Source organism: Tachypleus tridentatus, chromosome 2 (assembly GCF_004210375.1).
Source record: "Tachypleus tridentatus isolate NWPU-2018 chromosome 2, ASM421037v1, whole genome shotgun sequence".
NCBI lineage: Eukaryota > Metazoa > Arthropoda > Merostomata > Xiphosura > Limulidae > Tachypleus > Tachypleus tridentatus.
The window spans coordinates 154,600,005-154,619,236 of NC_134826.1; the positions used below are offsets into that span (position 1 = coordinate 154,600,005).

The 19,232-nt window shown below is 31.0% G+C and overlaps 1 protein-coding gene across 6 annotated transcripts in view; it reads right to left on the bottom strand.

The window, feature by feature from the left end:
- LOC143245408 (uncharacterized) overlaps nucleotides 1–19,232 on the bottom strand; it is an 89,659-nt gene extending 70,427 nt beyond the window's left edge. For 2 of the 6 annotated variants that reach the window (XM_076491721.1, XM_076491715.1), the window contains exons 1-6: nucleotides 19,025–19,232; nucleotides 13,202–13,359; nucleotides 8,985–9,028; nucleotides 8,415–8,579; nucleotides 5,753–6,179; nucleotides 654–1,037 (exon numbers count right to left, since the gene is read on the bottom strand). In XM_076491721.1, coding sequence (XP_076347836.1) covers nucleotides 654–1,037; nucleotides 5,753–6,179; nucleotides 8,415–8,579; nucleotides 8,985–9,028; nucleotides 13,202–13,298 — 1,117 coding nt within the window. In that variant the 5' untranslated portion in view covers nucleotides 13,299–13,359; nucleotides 19,025–19,232. Of the gene's footprint in view, nucleotides 1–653; nucleotides 1,038–5,752; nucleotides 6,180–8,414; nucleotides 8,580–8,984; nucleotides 9,029–13,201; nucleotides 13,360–14,940; nucleotides 15,534–17,019; nucleotides 17,152–17,187; nucleotides 17,546–18,678; nucleotides 18,778–19,024 lie in introns of those variants that run through there. The other 4 variants (XM_076491718.1, XM_076491717.1, XM_076491720.1 and 1 more) reach the window with 4 other exon arrangements.

Here is a 19,232-nt window from a genome sequence, read left to right on the forward strand (position 1 = left end):
TAACTTTCACAGCTACTATCATCAACAAAAATAAACAGTAGTGGATCTACTAGACTTGCTGATATTAGTATGACAGGTTAACTTTCACAGCTACTATCATCAGAAGCTGATCATTGAAAGCAAGTTTTAAATTATTTACTTTATCTCCAGCTCAGTAACTATTTATCGAGTTCTTGTCATACCTTCAACAAACAGTTATGTTTTAAATACATTTGCCAAATCTGAGTTTGAGTATATATAGGTTTACATTAGGAATACATTTTGTCAACTACATTTGATTTAATGTACAATATTGATATTTACCTACACATACCTCCCTATACAATACATAATTTATCAAATCAAAAGTGCATTACAAAAAGGTACAAACCAACTGATTATGATAACTATAACATATTTAATACAATATAACATTTAATATAACCATAACACACTTAATACAACATACTTAATATAACTATAACACTTAATACAACTAAAACTCTTAATATAACATACTTAATACAACTATAACACTTAATATAACATACTTAATATAACACACTTAATACAACTATAACACTTAATATAACATACTTAATATAACACTTAATATAACATACTTAATACAACTATAACACTTAATACAACATACAACACTTAATATAACATACTTCCTTCAGGTTTTTCTTTAACTTGCTTCCTCTCTTGAAGGATTTTTTTGGTGTTGATTTTTCCATAAGCACTAAATCCCCGGTAAATTGGAATGGAAGGTGCTGCAGCCACTCTTCGTGAGACATTATGAGTAATTGTCTGTATCTCAACATCAACCTTCTTTGGAGAAGTACATTCTGTATGTGGTTCAGAAAGCAAATCTGTAGCATTCGGCTCCGGAGATTTGAAAATTTCTTTCTTAAAATCTAGATCTGGGCTTTTGTTGGGTCTTGGAGTCATGAAGACTTCAACTGGTGGTTGTATCTCCTCAACATTTACAGATGCTCTGTTTGTGAAATCTTTTTTTTGTCTTTCTATAAGATCTTTAATTTTTTCAAGGCCACCTACAGAACAGAAAAATCAACTTTGATACTGTACCAAAGATTTATACCATAGTTTGCAGATTTACACCACCTACAGAACAGAAAAATCAACTCTGATACTGTACCAAAGATTTATACCATAGCTTGCAGATTTACACCACTTACAGAACAAAAAAATCAACTTTGATACTGTACCAAAGATTTATACCATAGCTTGCAGATTTACACCACCTACAGAACAGAAAAATCAACTTTGATACTGTACCAAAGAAAGATTTATACCATAGCTTGCAATTTACACCACCTACAGAACAGAAAAATCAACTTTGATACTGTACCAAAGAAAGATTTATACCATAGCTTGCAATTTACACCACCTACAGAACAGAAAAATCAACTTTGATACTGTACCAAAGATTTATACCATAGCTTGCAGATTTACACCACCTACAAAACAAAAAAATCAACTTTTATACTGTACCAAAGATTTATACCAAAGCTTGCAGATTTACACCACCTACAGAACAAAACAATCAACTTTGATACTGTACCAAAGATTTATACCAAAGCTTGCAGATTTACACCACCTACAGAACAAAAAAATCAACTTTGATACTGTACCAAAGATTTATACCATAGCTTGCAGATTTACACCACCTACAGAACAAAATCAACTTTGATACTGTACCAAAGATTTATACCATAGCTTGCAGATTTACACCACCTACAGAACAAAAAAATCAACTTTGATACTGTACCAAAGATTTATACCATAGCTTGCAGATTTACACCACCTACAGAACAGAAAAATCAACTTTGATACTGTACCAAAGATTTATACCATAGCTTGCAGATTTACACCACCTACAGAACAGAAAATCAACTTTGATACTGTACCAAAGATTTATACCAGAGCTTGCAGATTTACACCACCTACAGAACAGAAAAATCAACTTTGATACTGTACCAAAGATTTATACCAGAGCTTGCAGATTTACACCACCTACAGAACAAAACAATCAACTTTGATACTGTACCAAAGATTTATACCATAGCTTGCAGATTTACACCACCTACAGAACAGAAAAATCAACTTTGATACTGTACCAAAGATTTATACCAGAGCTTGCAGATTTACACCACCTACAGAACAGAAAAATCAACTTTGATACTGTACCAAAGATTTATACCAGAGCTTGCAGATTTACACCACCTACAGAACAGAAAAATCAACTCTGATACTGTACCAAAGATTTATACCAGAGCTTGCAGATTTACAATTTTCTAAATTAATTTGTTTGTCTGAACTCATGTCACACAAATCATTAAAACAATTGTTTAAAAACTATAGAGCCATCAATAATGAAACTAACAGTTAACTACTACCAACTGTTATACTATGTAGTATATCTTAAAAGGGAAGTTCATATTACTTGGTCAAACTTTACTGATATCATGATACCTCTTTGCTTTGCAGAGTATTTGCTAATGAACTATAAGTTTAACTGGACATCAATTTTCTTTTAGCCTTATATTGCTTTTACGTGAATTTAATATTTTACCACCTATACAAAGAAAATTTTGATCATTAAATCTACATAAGATATTTTCGTAAACTTTCGATGGATGGGAGATTTATTACAGCAGTGCTAAAAGCAGCTAATATTTTAATTTATAACAAATAATAATAAACATTTTGTAAACTTAAAATGATGTAGGGATGGCAGCAATAAAAAGAATGGAAACAACAATATAGGGATAACACAGCTATACACACATTAATGAAAACAACAATACAGGGATAATACAGCTATGCACACATCAACGGAAACAACAATACAGGGATAGCACAGCTATGCACACATCAACAGAAACAACAATACAGGGATAGCACAGCTATGCACACATCAACGGAAACAACAATACAGGGATAGCACAGCTATGCACACATCAACGGAAACAACAATACAGGGATAGCACAGCTATGCACACATCAACGGAAACAACAATACAGGGATAACACAGCTATGCCCACATTAATGGAAACAACAATACAGGGATAACACAGCTATGCACACATTAATGGAAACAACAATACAGGGATAACACAGCTGTGCACATTAATGGAAACAACAATACAGGGATAACACAGCTATGCACACATTAATGAAAACAACAATACAGGGATAACACAGCTGTGCACACATTAATGGAAACAACAATACAGGGATAACACAGCTATGCACACATTAATGGAAACAACAATACACGGATAACACAGCTATGCACACATTAATGGAAACAACAATACAGGGATAACACAGCTATGCACACATTAATGGAAACAACAATACAGGGATAATACAGCTATACACACATTAATGGAAACAACAATATAGGGATAATACAGCTATACACACATTAATGGAAACAACAATACAGGGATAACACAGCTATACAAACATCAATGGAAACAACAATACACGGATAACACAGCTATGCACACATTAATGGAAACAACAATACACGGATAACACAGCTATGCACACATTAATGGAAACAACAATACAGGGATAACACAGCTATACACACATTAATGGAAACAACAATATAGGGATAATACAGCTATACACACATTAATGGAAACAACAATACAGGGATAATACAACTATACAAACATCAATGGAAACAACAATACAGGGATAATACAACTATACAAACATCAATGGAAACAACAATATAGGGATAATACAGCTATACACACATTAATGGAAACAACAATACAGGGATAATACAACTATACAAACATCAATGGAAACAACAATACAGGGATAATACAACTATACAAACATCAATGGAAACAACAATACAGGGATAATACAACTATACAAACATCAATGGAAACAACAATACAGGGATAATACAACTATACATACATCAATGGAAACAACAATACAGGGATAACACAGCTATGCACACATTAATGGAAACAACAATACAGGAATAATACAACTATACATACATCAATGGAAACAACAATACAGGGATAATACAACTATACAAACATCAATGGAAACAACAATACAGGGATAATACAACTATACAAACATCAATGGAAACAACAATACAGGGATAATACAGCTATACACACATTAATGGAAACAACAATACAGGGATAATACAACTATACATACATCAATGGAAACAACAATACAGGGATAATACAACTATACATACATCAATGGAAACAACAATACAGGGATAACACAGCTATGCACTCATCATCTCAATAATACAGGGTGTTCGGAAAGTCATTGTGCACTTGTATATTTATTGACAGACATGTTTCAAAATAGAATACAGGAGGTAAATATGACTGACAATCATAAACAATGTTGAAAGTGACCCCCGTTGGCATCAATACAGGCTTGGATCCTTCTTATTTTGTTTCTAAACACCGCTACCAGTTTCTGGCTTGAAAAAGACTGAATAAAATATGATTACAAAACTGCACAGTGACTTTCCGAACACCTTGTATAATTTAATGTTTCATGTACAATACATGAGTACAAAACAATTAACTTGGTCAGTTTAACTATCCTCATGTTTTACACCAACTTGGGTTATTGGTACCCACATCCTAGGCTCTTAGTCATACTATATTGATATGACCATGATATTATGATAAACAAACTGCATATCAACTGTCAGGAACATCTAACCTCTAACTGCAGTAACAATAAGGTTGAGTACACATATTAAAGTGTTATGTTAAATTTTAATATTAACAGTCATGAAGGTATTATCTATACCTAGCTATGTCTTCCATATGTTGTTTTTTTTTTTATCATCCATACATCATTTTACCAAATGTTTGGCATTACTTCTCTTGTGACATCTTTGTCCTTGACTAAAGGTTAGTACATTTTGTGTAATAAAAGTTTAAAATTAAGTGTTTTGACCTGTTTTTACTCATTCAATCCATAATTAATATATGATGTTGGCTCCCAAAAGACACAAAGGTATAGTGTACAAAGCATCAAGTGTTCTACACATTAGTCATCTTATGATTACCTATTACTGGCTGGTAATTCATATTTAATACTGTACTTAAGCTTTCTTAAAAGAACACCTGGTTTCTGTAAAAAAACCTAACTTCAAATGGTAATTACACTGTTTACAACAGAATTATGATTTTTTTTAATTACTAGTAGTTATTACAACTATCAATGACACAGTACACCATTCAGAAACAGTGTGTAATTAGTTAGTGATAAAGTAGTTGTAATGTCACAACAGTGTATAATTAGTTAGTGATAAAGTAGTTGTAATGTCACAACAGTGTGTAATTAGTTAGTGATAAAGTAGTTGTAATGTTATATCTCAAGTAGAACAAGAAGAACAATTTGACAAATTGTCCCTTTCTGATTTGTTGTTTTGTTTTCTTGCCTTGTATTTGGACTTGTTTGGTACATAAATGAAAGTGACTGACAAACATCTTTTAAAGTAAAAATCTCAATCACTGTTGATTTTTCTGCCTGATATTTGAATTATCACTATGGAGTACCTTGACTATCTTTACAAACAGAGCCTACAAACTCCATCATAACACTATTTTCTCACAGTTCACACTACTTTTCATAAAACAAGCTGAATAAGAAATAAGATACTTTTCTTGAGTTTGGACCAAAAGTTTATACTAAAAATATTAAAAGCTAACGTAATAAAAATCCTACTTTTTGCTTCTGGCAACGAAATGTACCGAAGTTGTTCACTTGATACAGGTGTTCTTTGATACTGTAGAACTGACTTTTGGTCATTAACGAAACAAACTTTAGTCTCACGAAGAGCTTCAGAATTTGTTTCACTCGTAGAATCACCAAAATCTGAAAGTTCTTTCAGCAGAAACTGTTTTTCCCACTCAGAAAAAGCAACCTGTTCTGATCCCAAGTTCTTCTGTTGCAGCCACGTGGGTATACCAGAGTTGTATGTCCACTTTGCAAGCCCTGCTGATTTTAAATAACTAAATTCTTCGAAACAGCCATCTTTTGAACTTGAACTACTAGTCCTTGCTAAGGTTGTTGCTGGAAGTTTCTCAGGCAAATCTTCCAGAAAGCTTTGATTATTGTTAGGTACATTCAGACTCTGATAATCAGAAGCTTTCTAAAAATAGAAGTTTACTGAAAATTAGATTCAGAAAGTAAACACCAGGAGTCATGTTAAAATTTAAGTGAGATTAGGTGCTTCCTAAATTTCACACCCTGATTAAGTAAGTATTAAATTAGATCATCTATAAAAATAAGTGTTCTATCAATAATATTTTGTAGACTGAATTCCATTACCATTTTCTTACACATTAGTCACTTGTTGCAATAAAAACTTAAATGTAATTAATATTATTGTTGCTTTTTGAAAAGATGATGAACTGTCTTGTAAAGAAACTTTAATTTACAGAAATGTACAGTTCAGATAGTGGGACCTTACTAACTACTTTTGTTGATAATGGTCGAACATTTTAAATTCACAAAAAATTCCATCATTCCATATTAGATTTGCCAGATTATGATAAAACATAATTCTTATATTCCCTAAAGATAAATCTATGAATAAAACACTACAAGAGATCAATTTGGCTGGATCTCATAACCACCCCAAAAAAAATCAAAATAAATCTAATTTACCCTTTTTTTCTTTCTAAAATGAGTTCAAATTTTAACAGGAAACTACAATAATTTATCCTAAGTAGCCTTCAGCTCATACCAGTATACATCTATAGATAATTCAATTTTATTATTTCATTACCCTTTGAACCATGTCCAACTACTATTCCTGCAATTATAAATTTTAAACACCCCTAGGATATGTTATACTATCAAACTACATTACCCACAAGCTACTTGTGTGCACGCATCATGAACCATTTTTATTATATTATTCATTTCACTTCATCTAATCTAAACTAACCTAAAGAAAGATCCTTATTTTTACAATTTAGTTACTTTTATAATTATATGTAAACACAACAAACAAGAAACAATACATAACCAATCTTCTTTTTTCTTGCTCTTGGTTGTCAGAGAAAATTAATCTTAGTTTTTATTTAATTCAATAAGACACTAAACAGTATAGACTAACTACATATAAAAAGTACAAAAATTATTTTACCTCTAAAAACTTTTGTAGCTTTATAACTATGCAACGAGAGTTGTTAAAAATTCATCCAAACTAGTCGTTCACTTTCTCATGTGAATAACATTTGAGTGAAACTGACATTTAACCATTGAAAACGTAACATACAGATGAAAACCTTGACTTTCTATTGGCTTTAACAATTAAATGTGAGAGAGAACTATTAATGAATTATGAAAGAGAGGATGTGACTGAATTTCTTCTAGACAGCTCTGTAGCCAAACAAATTGAAGATTATAATAATTGCAGTTTGTCTGAACAATGACAATTTTAGATAGAGTAATTTATGTTTAATTTTGTACTTTTTCAAGGAGTGGTTGATAAAATAGACAAAATGACACACCAATGGAAAATGTGTCATGTGTCACATGAGGGGAAATTCAGGAATTTTAAAAAATATTTCCTTACACAATTAAAACATTAAACTTGTATACTATTACAATATGGATTATTAGTTATGTCATATTGATTAGTATAACATAAAAATAAAGCTTAAATCATCAGGACTATATCAATAAGAAACACCAAAAACAGTTTAACCCTTTATATAACACGTTTTATGAAATTTCATTAAATTAATTTTACTGTTAATGCATATCAATAAAACATCCATCAAAGTGTGTTTTATAATTCAAATGGTTTTAATTCATTAAGTTGAATTAAAATCTATTGATATTCACTTCTGGTTTATACAATCCACTCTAATTCTTGTCCTTTTAGTTTCTATAACTTCAGTAATATAGTATCTATACAATACAAACAATGCAACAACAATCTATAAATAATGACAAAGCAAGATGTATTGAGTACTATTCCAAAACCAGTGATGATAACTGAAGTCAGTTTAATACAGGTTTGGTATCCAGTGTTGCAGGTAGGAAAATGGAGAAACATGAAATGGTTAAAATTTATAATTATTTGAATGTTTATTTACAACCTTATATTAGATACACATTGTTTGCAAATATTTTGTAATCTTTTTGATACCACAATAAAGTGCAATGTAAAATTGACTAATGTGCAAAAATAGTAAACTGGATGACCAATCAATGTTGAAATCTAATGTACATAATTCAGCACTATTTAACACACTTTTATTAAGATGCTCTAAAGAACCACCTGGTTGCTACAAACTTTTCACAACAATGGATGTCTTCACTTAAGAAAAAAACCTTCTACAAGAATACAAGAACAACAAAGTATAATCACCATGAATCCAGTTTTCATTTCATAAGGCTTAAGTGGTTCTAATGTCTTTAAAGTCCTCAAGGGTTTCCCTGAGTTTGTTGATGAAGACACAGAAACAGATAGACTAGGATCACTGTACATATATCCTTTTGATGCTCTGTCTAACTTTTGTTGAGTTTTTGCAAGCTATAGATTAGAATATTTTTAAAACTTCTATATAAAATATATTCATATCTACAAAGAGCTCTCTCTCAACTGAGTTTTATGGTAATATGAAGTAAACAGAACTTGAGTATATAATGTAACTCTTACAATATCATTAGAAAATATATTTCATACACAAAATCAAAAAAATGTAAAGATTAATATAATTGTCATAATATGCAAGTAGATCTTCCATTTTCACATTAACTACAAAATACAAATGAACTTACTGTGAAAATAAATTATAAAACCACTAAAGAAACATTACCATACTTATTAAAATAATTAAAAAGACTGTTTACAGAACCAATCTGTAATATAAAAGTACTTGTGAATACAATGTACATAAATCCACACATAAAAACTTCCATACACCAAACAACATACCTGCTGTTTCAGAACTCCAACAGATGACCATGCCTTTTCAAGATCTGTAAATTTAAAATATAATAATGTATTTCATATTATATATACATACACATTTATTACCATAGTCTATTACACAAGTCACAGACCTTACTGAATATAATACTATGGATTTAAATACAAGACATGAAATAGTGAAGTTATTCAAGCACTATTTACCAGTTCAAAATACACAAAGAACTGTGGAATTATTCATGCAGTATCTAACAGTTCAAACAGCACTCTAAACAAAGAACTGTGGAATTATTCATGCAGTATCTAACAGTTCAAACAGCACTCTAAACAAAGAACTGTGGAATTATTCATGCAGTATCTAACAGTTCAAACAGCACTCTAAACAAAGAACTGTGGAATTATTCATGCAGTATCTAACAGTTCAAACAGCACTCTAAACAAAGAACTGTGGAATTATTCATGCAGTATCTAACAGTTCAAACAGCACTCTAAACAAAGAACTGTGGAATTATTCATGCAGTATCTAACAGTTCAAACAGCACTCTAAACAAAGAACTGTGGAATTATTCATGCAGTATCTAACAGTTCAAACAGCACTCTAAACAAAGAACTGTGGAATTATTCATGCAGTATCTAACAGTTCAAACAACACTCTAAACAAAGAACTGTGGAATTATTCATGCAGTATCTAACAGTTCAAACAGCACTCTAAACAAAGAACTGTGGAATTATTCATGCAGTATCTAACAGTTCAAACAGCACTCTAAACAAAGAACTGTGGAATTATTCATGCAGTATCTAACAGTTCAAACAGCACTCTAAACAAAGAACTGTGGAATTATTCATGCAGTATCTAACAGTTCAAACAACACTCTAAACAAAGAACTGTGGAATTATTCATGCGGTATCTAACAGTTCAAACAGCACTCTAAACAAAGAACTGTGGAATTATTCATGCAGTATCTAACAGTTCAAACAGCACTCTAAACAAAGAACTGTGGAATTATTCATGCAGTATCTAACAGTTCAAACAACACTCTAAACAAAGAACTGTGGAATTATTCATGCAGTATCTAACAGTTCAAACAGCACTCTAAACAAAGAACTGTGGAATTATTCATGCAGTATCTAACAGTTCAAACAGCACTCTAAACAAAGAACTGTGGAATTATTCATGCAGTATCTAACAGTTCAAACAACACTCTAAACAAAGAACTGTGGAATTATTCATACAGTATCTAACAGTTCAAACAGCACTCTATAAAACAGTGGTTCTCAACCTTTTCTGACTGGCGGCACACTACAAAAATCTGAAAATTTTCACGGCACACCTGGAAAGCCTTAACAATTTTTAGGTACATGTTATAGGCAAAGGTTAAAAGCCTTAGAATGAAAATCACAGCCAAAGCAAGCGATATTAATGTCACTTTGCATCACGTTTAGATACACGTAATACAGAAGAGTTAACTTAAAAAGCCTGAGAACAAACATCACGGCCAAAGCATGAGATATTAATGTCATCTGCAGATTGATAATACTATCGCTTGCTTTGGCCTTGAGTGTCCTTCTAATGCTTTTTAACGATTTTGTGGTATAGCAGAAAAATCAAAACTTTATTTTTACATATGTTTTCAATGTGATGCTTGTGCCTGCTTCTGAGAGCAAATCAAATTGAAGCGAAGCTCTTACGTAGACAAACAAGCTCACATTTCATCATTGACTGTAAGAAGCCTCTCTCTCTTTCTGGCTTTAATTTCAGCCAATGCTGAAAATCAATTTTGCAAAACCACGAAGATGCAAATGAAAGCAGAACTTCAAGTGATTGCAGGATATGAATTTTTAATTGAGATCCAAAACTCATCCAGGCTCTTTTCAGGAAACAATGACTGATAAAATTGGTCATTTCGTAAATCAATGAGCTGTTCTTCCTCCTCAATTGTAAGATTTGTTGTCTCGTTGATTCCGAATGGATAGGTTACCCAGTTATATTCGTCAACAGCAAGTGATGGGAAGTAATGTTTTAGTGCAGACTGTAGGTCGCTTAATGTGTTCAAAGTTTGAGGGACAATTTTCTTCTTTGATGGATATATTCGTTAGCAGAAGGAAAACAATCAAGGACTCCTTTCGAGATCTTATTCTTCCACAGCATCACCTTTTCATCGAAGGCCTTCAGTTTGGATGTTGCAGTAATAATGTTTTCAGATGGTCCTTGGAGACTTAAGTTCAGAGAATTTAATTTTTCAAACAAGTCAGAGAAATTGAACCTTCAGCTACTAGATCTCATCATGAAGAGAAAATTCAAAACCTGCTTCCTCAACCTCCAAGAAGGAAATTACTTCAGTTTTTAGTTAGACAAGATGCTTTAACACCTTTCCTTACAAAAGCCATCAAACTTCAGTGTGATACAGTAGCTTTTTGTAGTCTGAATCCAACGTCTCACAGAGAAGAGAGAAAAGAGAAATTGAAGTGGCCAAAACTTGATGAAATTCACCACTTGAATAACTTTATTCATGACAGACTGCAAATCGTTTGACAAAGATTTGGAGGCGAGCGCCTCTCTGTGAATTATGCAGTGAACAGTCCTAATGTTTGGATTTTTTGACACACCAGACTGACGAATCCCTTCTTTTTTCCTTGCATTGAAGGACAGCCATCGGTGCAAATGCTGACACAGTTATTCCAATGTAATTTGAAGAGCAAAATGTGTTCATTCACCAACTCGAAAATGTCTCCACAGAAATATACAGGAATTGATGGTAGACAATGAAGCATCCTTTTTATAAAAAATTCTAGCCTATTATTAAAGATAATGAATTAGATAAAATGATAGAATAACTGTCTATATAATGCTAAAATATACTAGTCACTGGCATGGCTAAGTAGAGTGGTTTGTATGTTTGTTTTCTGAACTTTCTCCTTTATCAAATTCAGTGACTGTTTTGGACTGATGCCACAAATGTAGAGGTATATATAAAAATAACAGGTCAGTGGTGATTATGTTTTATAAACATTCACAAGATTGGTTGAAAACTGAGTAACAGTTGAAGTAAATGTTTAATTTACAAATGAATGCAAGCTTATTTTAGTTATTTTTAATTTGAAGTAACTTATTAGGCTCAAGTTAACTTTTATAATATAATATAATTTTGGCTTAAATTAACTTATGCAGCCACATATTCTACATACATGGAGGTACAATAAAAAGGAAATGAATAGAAGTTGTAAATTTTTGTGAGAAACTTTGTAACAGAGTTAAAACAAACCTGCAAGTCCAATAAATGGAATAAAATTGATGAAGTTTATTGTCCTGATGTCTATTCAATTTCATTAACAGATTCGTAAGTGTTCATGGCAAAATAGTTAATAAGGTAGAACAGAGTTTCGGGACACGTTGCCAATCAATCCACTAAACATGCACATGAAACACTCACAGCCTGACCTTATTCAACAATTTATCAAACCATTTCTTTAATTCCATTACGTTTAATACAGCCATCAAATTTTGAGGCAGCAAATGCTAACAATCTTGTTATAATAATAAAACTGTCTAAGTTGAAGATTACTTTTTCCATACCAAAATTTATAGTTGTGTCCTACTATATCACCATTAAGTACAAAACATCAACACTGTCAATTCCTTTTACAAACTTAAATACCTCAATCAGATCCCCTTGTTTTTTCAGCATAAATCAATTTTAAAGACTTTAAGCTGTCCCTATGAAGCATTCAATGTCATTCTAGTCCTACCAAATTTGTATTCAATACTTCTGTAGATACAACCTAAAGTCCTGCCATTATCAACATTACACTAATTAAATGGCTTAAGAAACTGATGAACCAGAATACCAAGATACTTTTCTCCCATAATAAACATGTCCTTGTTGAAAACAGACACAATACTTCATATATTGACTTCTCTGATAACCTACATTAGAAAAACAAATCAACAAACACTGAACATTTTGCAAGTTAACAAAGTTCTACACATACGAAGGGATTTAACACACACATCAAAGCTGTTTCTCTCGTTACTAATCACTGTACAACATCAAAAGAACACAAATTAACAACTTAACAGGATAAGATATAAAGCACATTGGAAGAAGAAACCACATTTTACACAACCTTTGAACTATAGCATTCAAAACTGATCACATTACAATTACTTACTGAATCAGAGTAAATAGATGTTTACACAGTAATATGACCATTTCACTACTAACCCTGCCAAGCAGATGCAGATCTTGGCTGTATTTCCATTTCTGGGATTTTCAAAGGGTGATACTCATTGTCTGTCAATGCTGGATTTTTGTGAGACATGACGTCAACTCGGTTAAGAAAAGGTTACATTGAAAATCATGTAGTTATCCATACTGATATCCTGTAAATCAACAAACCATTTTTAAAACAAAAGTCATACAAGTTTTGCAAGATTACTAAAACAGCTTATCACTAGCTTACTTATAAGGTCAGAAATACAATGAAGTACTGATGTCATATTTATTTATATTGTTTTCCAATAAAATAAAAAATATTTTTAAACATTTAATGCAATTAACTCAACAAATAACCCAAAACACATGATGAAAGTGTAATTTAATGTGTCATTTAAGTAGAAGTGCTTAAAAATCATGACTTTAAAGTAAAAGAAACAGCACAAGTAAAACAATCTGATATGAAGCAATTTATAAAGTACATAAAAATAATTATTTAAGATAAACTCTGTAAGAATTCCTATCAAAATATACTCATTTTAAGATTTCTGACAGAAACTAGAAAACCATAGGAACTTTATGAATGTCTTATCCTAGATTATTTAGAATGAGCAGAATTAATTTTAAGATGCAATAAAAAAAGGTTTTATCAAATACAGTGAGTGGCTTATTTAATTAGTTGCCTTTAGCTGTACTGGGTGCTGGTACTTTACAATAGTTTGACAGAACTGATAATTTCCTGAAAAATAAACAAAGAATCAAAGTTCTTACTTTTCTCTAACTTTTGATCCAACTTGATTAAAGTATACAAACCTAAATATTGTAAAAATATAACAAATAGTCTGTCTAAAAATAAAATATAACAAATAATCTGTCTAAAAATGAATTATAACAAATCTGTAAAATAAAACACAACAAATAATCTGTCTAAAAATAAAAATTACAAAAATGCTGCCATTCTTATCAGAAACGTATAATTTAGAGTACTTTTGAAAATACAAGCATTAGAGGTGAACTATATTAAGAGTTAAATAACAAATTTATTATATATATAAAAGACCATTTCATTTTCTCTGTACTGCTGTAAATGGTTTATCCCTAAATTACTGTTACACTAATGAAAGAAAATAACAGTGTTTATATGTAGCACATTTATGTCAGTATACAAGTTTTCCATTTCATGTTCAATGATCACACTATATATTTATATACTTGACACTGGCTTAAGTACAGCAATATATGGAATCAACTATACAAACAGAAGGTTAATAAAGACGACATATAAACAGGGTTTACCTGTAACAATTATAAACAATTCTAACAATCTCATGTAACATAGCAGGCTGTTAGAAACACCACTAGTTAACAGCTGAAATCAAACTAGCAAGACATTAATATTGTAACAGCAATATATTTAATTTGATGAATTTCTGATACTACTGAATAATCAAGTACCATTATTAAAAAATAAAATTTTAACAAGAGTAACATATTTCACACAGTCACCTAGAAGTTAAAATCAGTTTACTCCAGGCCTCAACAAATATGTTCAGATCTAGGAGCCAGGTCTAATACACAAAAGTTATGGAATATATTTTCAGTTAGTTGCATAATTATAGTATGTGACAGTTTTACACTAAAAAACAAAGGATTCATTATTAAACTTTATCATATAAGTTATATTACACTTCAATAGTGCAAGTCTTAAAATAGTAGACTAAATAAATACAACTTAGGTGGATTCTTACAATGAATGAAAGTAAAATGGTCAACGTAATATCCAAAGGTCAAGTAGGTTGTTTCAGAATAGTTCTAATCCACTCATGACTAACCATGCTGTAAAACAATAAGCAAAGGTCTTTTGATATGCCTAACAGAACTCCAGTACAGTTTGTGTCTGGAAATGAGAGCTATATTTATTTACATTCACACCAAGTGCATCACATCATGACCACAACAACCACTTGATAGTATTGCCTGAACTAACTGCCTTCGATCACATCCGAGTCTAAACGTGCAAGCTGATTGGTTGAACTGAGAGAAAGTAGTGAACTAAAATGGTGTAAACTTAGTAACATGTACAACCACAGAACTTCATTCCTGACAAAACGTGAAGTAATGAACCTGACATTAAAATCTTAGAAATAAAATCTGATTTAGAACTCAAAGAATGTGAAGATAGTTCTGGACTCCAAAGAGCCCAAAACTGTTCTAGAATTGAGTTCTATTTAGCACAGCCTTACACATGAACAAAGTGGGAGATTAAAGTACATCTCACACTGAAATGTGAGATTACCATGAAAACCTGGTCTCAGGATGTATTGAGGCCTGATTTAATAACAGCTTGAATCTCATATTGTTACACTAACATGACTACCACCTCAATACTTCCTGTTGTAGCATATTTCTAAAACAAGTTTTATTTTGATTAAAATGTATAAAAATTTAATTCTACAATACATTCAATACACCATTTCTTCTTTTTGTAAAATGCATTAAACTTGAAAATAAAACTAATAAAAAATGTACAGAATATATGAATTAGTTTATTTATGGAATATCTGGATTAACTGGTTAATTTTATGGATTGTTTATTTTCCCTAGTTCATTGGTTTACAGATTTTTCTTTTACCCTCAAAAATGCTAAAACATACTATTTGGAAAGAACCACAGCAGAAAATGAAAAATGAATACATATGTATTAACAACACTGTATATCAAGAGAAACAGTCATAAGCATTGATGATTCAAGAAATTAACAAAATTTAATGTAAATTTTATATGTTAAAAACCATTACATACACAATATATTTAATGAAATAAAATCTAAAAATCTGAAATATTTCTAGTAAAAACTTAAATCCATAGTTTACAATGAATCAAAGAAGTTACTGACATGTTCTTTTGTAAAAAATTTCAGTTGTAGCAGTTTCTTTTGTTAATAATTAACACAGTGAAAACAAACATTATATTATCACAAACAAGGCTACATATTACATTTCAGCTAGCCAGATACTTTTCATACCCTCTTCACATCACCCTGAACAACAAGCCATCTTTTTAACAATTCAAAACTACTACATTGTTACAATTGTGAGACAATTATAGGTTGAGCAGTTTTTATTTGTACTAATTTTTTACTATTCTACTAACAGCATTATATGATTAAATTTGCTAACACTTGCTAGTGAAACTTATTAACAATTTAAAGTATCACTAATGATCAAATATGGAATTTGGAAGACACATGAACAGTACTTGGCAGAAAATTAAATTACACAGTCATATTAGTATTAATAGTAACAATAATACTGTGTACAGTTAGCATCCATGCTTTTATTATGGTGAAAAATGCAATATTGCAATTCAACACTTTTTTTTCAAACATCATTTTCGGTTATTTGCCTCAATACTTACAACTAACATTACATTATAATGCTATAAATATTACGTGCAATACAATATTAATATCAGTACATCATATATAATTTTTCTGTTCATCATTAAAAATGTTAGATGCTTCTCACGATGTTCCAATTTTAATAGCGTTGAGTTATATATTTAAAAATATCAGTTTTTATTTAACGTTAATAATAACAAATACACTGAGTGATGCTCAATGCTATTGATACTAATATCAATAAAGCTACTGAGTAACACTGACAACAAATCAATCACTTAATAACCGAGTGACAATCATTTTCAATATCAATAATGGCACCAAGATTAGTCTCGGAGCACTTATTGAAATACAGTTTACACTAACCATCTCTATATTACACTTTCTTTTCTTTCTATTTTTAACGATGTTACTGGTTACTACTTACAGTTACACTTGAACATTAGTCTTAGAAATCATAACGTTAAATTTCATTAGGCCTAACATAAATAATATTTTCACTTTACATTAGTTAGTTTACGTTTGCTGAACCGCAGACTTTCAGGTTTGCGCAGAATAAAATTTTAAAAAATATGTCACCACTCTTCATACTTACCGCCTAATATATACAGACTTATACTATTTTAATATTTAGTTTTAAATCAACTATTTGATCACAAATTTGTTTAGTCCACCAATGGAACTTCCAATATCAAATACAACTATAGACAAGATGAAACAATCGGGTAAGCGTATTTATTGACAGGATTAGTCTGAACGGTACAGTCGGTTTTAGCCTGTCCTTCGATGTAACATCGGTAAGTTTACGGACTTAGAATACTAAAATTCAGAGTTCGATTTTTCGCGGTAGACACAGCGAATAGTTAAATGTGGCTTTACTCTAAAACGGACAAATAAATACTTCTGCAAAATGTTTTATTATCCTATATTATAATTAAATACCAGAACTAATTATGGCATTAAGATCAAGTAAGTTTGTGGAAGCAGACTTAAAATATTCTAAATATTATGTCGTTAAGTAAATGATAAGTATGATAATCAGGGAAGCTTCGAAACAGTTGTGAGCATTGTTTTTCTTAAAGCTATCAGAAAATCACCCCGTTTTTGTTGTTTTTTTCTTATTGATAGAGTACCAGATTCAGTGAAATATTGGTATGAATGTTAGTTGTTGTGTGTATGTATTCAGTTATTTGATCGAAAAGCTGTAAAATTATGCAAGTAAATATATTTTTATATCAGTTCTGGTGCAACTACCAAGATCTTTTTATCTGAAAGTCATTCGTGAAAGTAAACTTACAACTGTGTACAATAAAATCAGCTTGTAGTAACGTTAAAAAAGAAATTCTTTGTTTTTGTTGTTAGAAAGCTATACAATGAACTGTCTGTGTTTTGACCACTAAAGAAAGAAAATGAGTTGTTGTTACGTAGACTGAACTTATCTTATTTTCACTATAATATTTTGAAGAATCAGCCAAATGATGTAACAATTTTTCAACACTTGTGTCAGAAGTGGGGTTATTTTGATGAAAATAAAATAAAACTTTGAAAATAATATAAGCTAAACTTCTGCTGTTTAAGATGACGGCCAAAAATTCAAAATGGGTGATCAAGGTATTATTGGAGATGATGAAATTATTCACAAACGATCAAGAAGAAATATACAGATAATTCAAGGAAGACGAAGAAGAAAGAGGTGAAAGCTAGAAGAGAGTAACAGAAAATTAAAATAATATGATAGTAATTTAAGAGATGAATCAAAAGAAAGAGGCGCGCTATTTAGAGACAACTTCTAAAAATCTGAAAGCAAGATCAATGAATACATTGGAAGGGAAGAAGGATTACAACAATTAAAGATTTTCAACAAGGTTATGATGACAAAATTAAAAAAGTCAAAAGTGAAGTAAAGAAAAACATCAGTGAGGTGGATAAGAACGCTAGTAACAAAATAAGAGATATGCCAAATGAATTATTAAATGAAAATATTAAACTAGTCACGTCTCTTTCTGAATGAGCTCAAGAGTTTCAACCTGAAACACCTTTTGAAACGAAATACGGAATACGCCTAGTATCACTACTGCTGTATTACCTGTTACTGAATGTCTTTTCTGGAAAGCTGTAGTCGTGACACTACCAACTCTTGTTCCAGAGCTTAATTGGTTAATTCATCATTGGACAACCGAGAAATCTGTGGAAATAATTTCTTGAGTGAATGGGTGGAATAGTGAACAAGAGATCGGTCTTTTTAAAAGCATCACGTTTGACCAGCTTCCATGTGAAAGCCATAACAACTATTAAGCATTGGTGGTCACATTATCCAACATGATTTCACTATTACATCAGAAAAAAAATATCTAGAAAAAGTTCTGGAATAGAATATGAAGAAAATAATAGAAATTGCAAAAGCTTTGGATAGGCTTGCCCGATTTTCTTACCTGGAAGTTCCATGTGAAATTGTGAATTCGTTTTTAAGAGAACAAACTGTGGATATTATAACAAATGATGATATGAGGATCGGGTTGAAACAAAATATGTGTACATTTTAAATAGTGGGTACGCTTTTTAGAATAGCACAGTCAAAATAAGACAAAAGCAACTTTGAAACCGAGGTGTGGTCGTAGCTGATAAGCTCATCTTCAGAAT